The following is a 4,109-nucleotide window of genomic DNA, read 5'->3' on the forward strand; positions in this document are numbered from 1 at the left end:
GTCCACAGATTCGGCAGCTCATCGAAGATGAACATTTCATCAGGACAATGTCAGAAGTCAAAAAGAATGCTTGGTTATCATTCAAAGCCATTGTCAAGGACTTTCTTGGAAACGCCCAAGCAAATAATTACACATAAACTGTCCAGAAACTCTTGGAGTTCTACAAAATGCTTGGTTACAATATGAGCATCAAGGTGCATTTTCTGCATAGCCATCTTTCTAACTTCCTGGAAAACCTTGGTGCAGTCAGTGATGAGCAAGGTGAACAATTCCACCAAGATTTGAAGGTCATGGAAGGACGGTATCAGGGTAGATGGGATGTACATATGATGGCTGACTATTGTTGGACCATCTGGCGGGATTGTCCTAACACTGAACACTCCAGAAAGAGCCTGAAGTGTAAGTTTTTACCTTAACCGCTTACCCGATTAATTTTCAAATGTTTTACTGTAAGAAAAATGTCACAGAGTAACAATAAATCCGTTGTATGAACAAAAAAAATTTAAATAAACATTACATTCAAGGTAAATATTTCAATATTTTTTCGTTGTATGTAAAATTTGTATGTTTTTTTACAAAAATGGAGGGTACCCTGTATTGTAAAAACTGGATGTGATAGCAAAAAAACGGGTCATTTCTGGATTCACCACCCAAAACTTTGTTAAAAACAAGTATAAGATCTAACTCAACAAAAATGTGTGCTATTTATTCAGTTTTTATAGTAGTTGAGTAGTTTTAAAATAATAAAAGCCTTAAAAATGTCTGATACTTAGATAAGAAATTTTGGTATAGTAATATTTTTTTCAATTTATTCAACACTCAAAGTACTTGGCACATCAAAATTTGATCCAAACTGGTTTGATCGGTTAAAAAATCTGACTGATTTTGGAAATTGTTTTTTTTACCATCCTATACCTGTCAATGGGCAGTACGGTGACTCAGAGGTTAGGTCTGGCCTTTGCAGGACTAGGTCTGAATTTCAGCCCGATCATGGAGTTTGCAGGTTCTCCCCGTGTTTGTGTGGGTTTCCCCTGGGCACTACGGTTTCCTCCCACATTTCTAAAAACATGCAGTTAGGTTAATTGGCTTCCCTCCAAAACTGACCGTGTTAATGACATTTGACTATGGTACCGACATTGGGTTGTGAGCCCCTTTGAGGGACAGTTAGTGTAGAAATAACTATGGACTTTGTAAACGGTTGTGTAATATGTTGGCACTATACAAAAACTAGTTAATAATAATAAAATATTAATGATATTAACAAATATAGTAAAGTCAACCAACCTGGCCACCTGACAATGACACCTGTCATGGTCCGATGGCTGGATTTGCTGACAGAAAGAAGGGTATAATAAAGGATACATTATACCTTGGATTGCTCAATTTATGAGCTCCAATCTGAGTCAGAATCAATTCTGAACAGGACTACTAGACCACTGCTATTCAACATATATTTATGCTGCTAGCTTTGTTCCTGTTATTTGCCCATCAACTATCTTTGGTCAGGAAAGTGTTTGAACAATAGAAAAACTAATAATATTGTTTCATAGGAAAAGGGAATCAATATTACATGACCCATACTTTCCCCATCACATTTTTTTATTCCACTCACCTGTCCTCATTTGGCTCCAAGCACCAACATGGTTTCCATCTCCTCTTCTTCATTCCAATTTTTCGGTCTTAATTGGTTGAGCCAGCAATCCAATCCTAATTGGATGAGCCAGCATGCACAGGAGTTTGTCTAGTCCTAAATAAAGAAGGTAAATCATAAGAGGATAATTAGCCAGGTAAGTCTGTTTTATTGCACAAGAGAAAGGCAATAATGATCCTGCCTGATCATCAGGAACCTTCCAAAGATCCAGTGTTATCTCACACATTGGCTCATTCAATACCTCCAAATCACTGACCTAGAACAGGCATGCCAGTTGAGGTTCCAGTTATACTCTTACAAAGCTTCCTATGGATCAAAGACTAGAAAGGTAGTCAATTCGAGGGTACCCAAGACAGCTAGAATTCCAAAACATGATAAGGAATGGCAGTCAACATATTTCCATCATCACTGGTTTCAATTAAAATATTCATATCTAATATTTAGAGTAGTCTCTTAATCTTTTCAGGAATAACTCGGTGGCTATGGGAAACATCACGCAAGTTACAATGTTTGTGTTTTCTGGACTAACCAACAATGATATACTTATCCCCTACTGCTTTGCCTTTTTCTTGATGGTATACCTGGTGACTGTATTTGGAAACATTGGCTTGATCACAATTGTCCATGTTGCCTCCAACCTTAAAACACCAATGTATTATTTTTTGAGTTACCTCTCAGCAGTTGACCTTGTCTACTCTACATCTGTTACTCCTAAAACATTGTCTGATCTTATATCTCTCAGGAAGACTATTTCGTTTAATGAATGTGCCATCCAGATGTTTATATTTGCTGCCATGGCAGGAACTGAAGTTCTCCTACTCTCGAGTATGTCCTATGACCGATAAGCTGCCATCTGCCATCCTCTTCACTACATTTCCATTATGACCAAAAGAAAATGTGTGTCGCTGGTCATGATTTCATTCTTTTTTGGGTTCCTTCAGTCTATCATACAGACCAGTTGTTTGTTCTGCCTCCATTACTGTGGAGCAAACCTTATAGACCATTTCTACTGTGATATCCCTCCCATACTAAAGTTGTCCTGCTCTAAAACTCTTCACTGCAACATCCTAACTATGTTGTTAATTGGTTCTTATAGCTTGTGTTCTTTAACAGCAATCCTGGTCTCATACGCTCTAATCTTCTCCACCATATTGCGTATTATGTCTTCTGAGGGACGTAGGAAAGCGTTCAACACTTGCTCCTCACAGCTCTTATGTGCTAGCGTTTTCTATGTTGCAGTTATCTTTACTTATTTGCGTTCACCTTCCAGTGGCCTAGAAAAACATGACAAAGTGGCCTCTGTTTTCTATGCCATAATGACTCCAATGTTGAATCCCCTTATCTACAGCCTGAGGAACCAAGAAGTGAAAAAGGCCATCATGCAAACAATGAATAGTATATCGTATTTAGCTAAAAATCTATAAATGGTTAGGGTTGGAATACTTTGTTTTATGAAAAGAGATTGATCTTTTTTAGTTATAAATACACCACATTCTGAAATAAAATAACTGAATTGTTTGACATAGATCCCCAAGTTCTGCAAGTGATGCCCACCTTTACACTAAATCATCCTACAACCCTAATACTAAACTAACCCCAACACTAATATGTCCTGTAACCTTAAAGTACATGTTTGGTTGTGTGATCAATATATATAATGACTTGCAAAAGTATTCATCACCTTTCATATTTGTCTATTTATGTCACATTACATACTGGAATAAAAATTGATTTTTTAATTGGATTTTATGTAATAGACTTACTTTCTGAATTGGATTTAAAATAAAATAAATATTGGTTGAGTTTGCTTCTGCTCACTTTGCTGACAATTTACCTAAATGACCCTAAATTTGGGTTCATAACCAAACTCATTGACAGGCCCATTTACCAAACAATGCATAGCCTGATTCCCAGAGCTGTACTAAACCTGTCATTAATAAGAATAGTATATCTCAACCGGTAGGGCCAAAGGATTCTGCCAGCGCAGAGGCCCCTAATGCTGAATAAGCTAGGAGTCTTAGGAATATGGGCAGGTAGAGTTTGTGCCCCAGCACCAATCCATACAAAGTCCTTTAGAATCTAGTTTGCCATAAAGAGAAGGGGGAAACAAGTTTGTAGTCTGCCATCCCCAGTTGCCTCGGCTTAATGCAATAATAGGACTTCTATGCAGGCAGATGGAGGTCCTGTCATTATGGAGTAAAAGTACAGGATCTAAAGCACCCAGTGCTGAAATGCACAGTTGTTGGATCCTATGTAGACTTAACTTCTTACATGAACCACCAAATCTGAACACAGAGCCCATCTATATATATACATGAAAATGAAAACATATGAGTACATATATATTTAACACCTTTGCTGTGAAACCCTTAAATAAGATCTTCTTCAAACAATTTTTTTCATATGTCACATAACGGTCCATCCGTGAGCAATCAAAGTGTCAAATGATCTGTTCTTA

At 37.3% G+C, this 4,109-nt stretch overlaps 1 protein-coding gene across 1 annotated transcript; it reads left to right on the forward strand.

The window, feature by feature from the left end:
- Positions 1 to 2,133: 2,133 nt before the first annotated feature.
- LOC140322069 (olfactory receptor 8U3-like) lies at positions 2,134 to 3,075 on the forward strand. The gene is given in 1 exon segment (XM_072398712.1): positions 2,134 to 3,075. A coding segment is annotated over 1 exon segment (942 nt).
- The last annotated feature ends 1,034 nt before the right edge of the window (positions 3,076 to 4,109 follow it).

The sequence above is a fragment of the Pyxicephalus adspersus genome, chromosome 2, assembly GCF_032062135.1.
Source record: "Pyxicephalus adspersus chromosome 2, UCB_Pads_2.0, whole genome shotgun sequence".
In the NCBI taxonomy this organism is placed as follows: Eukaryota; Metazoa; Chordata; class Amphibia; order Anura; family Pyxicephalidae; genus Pyxicephalus; species Pyxicephalus adspersus.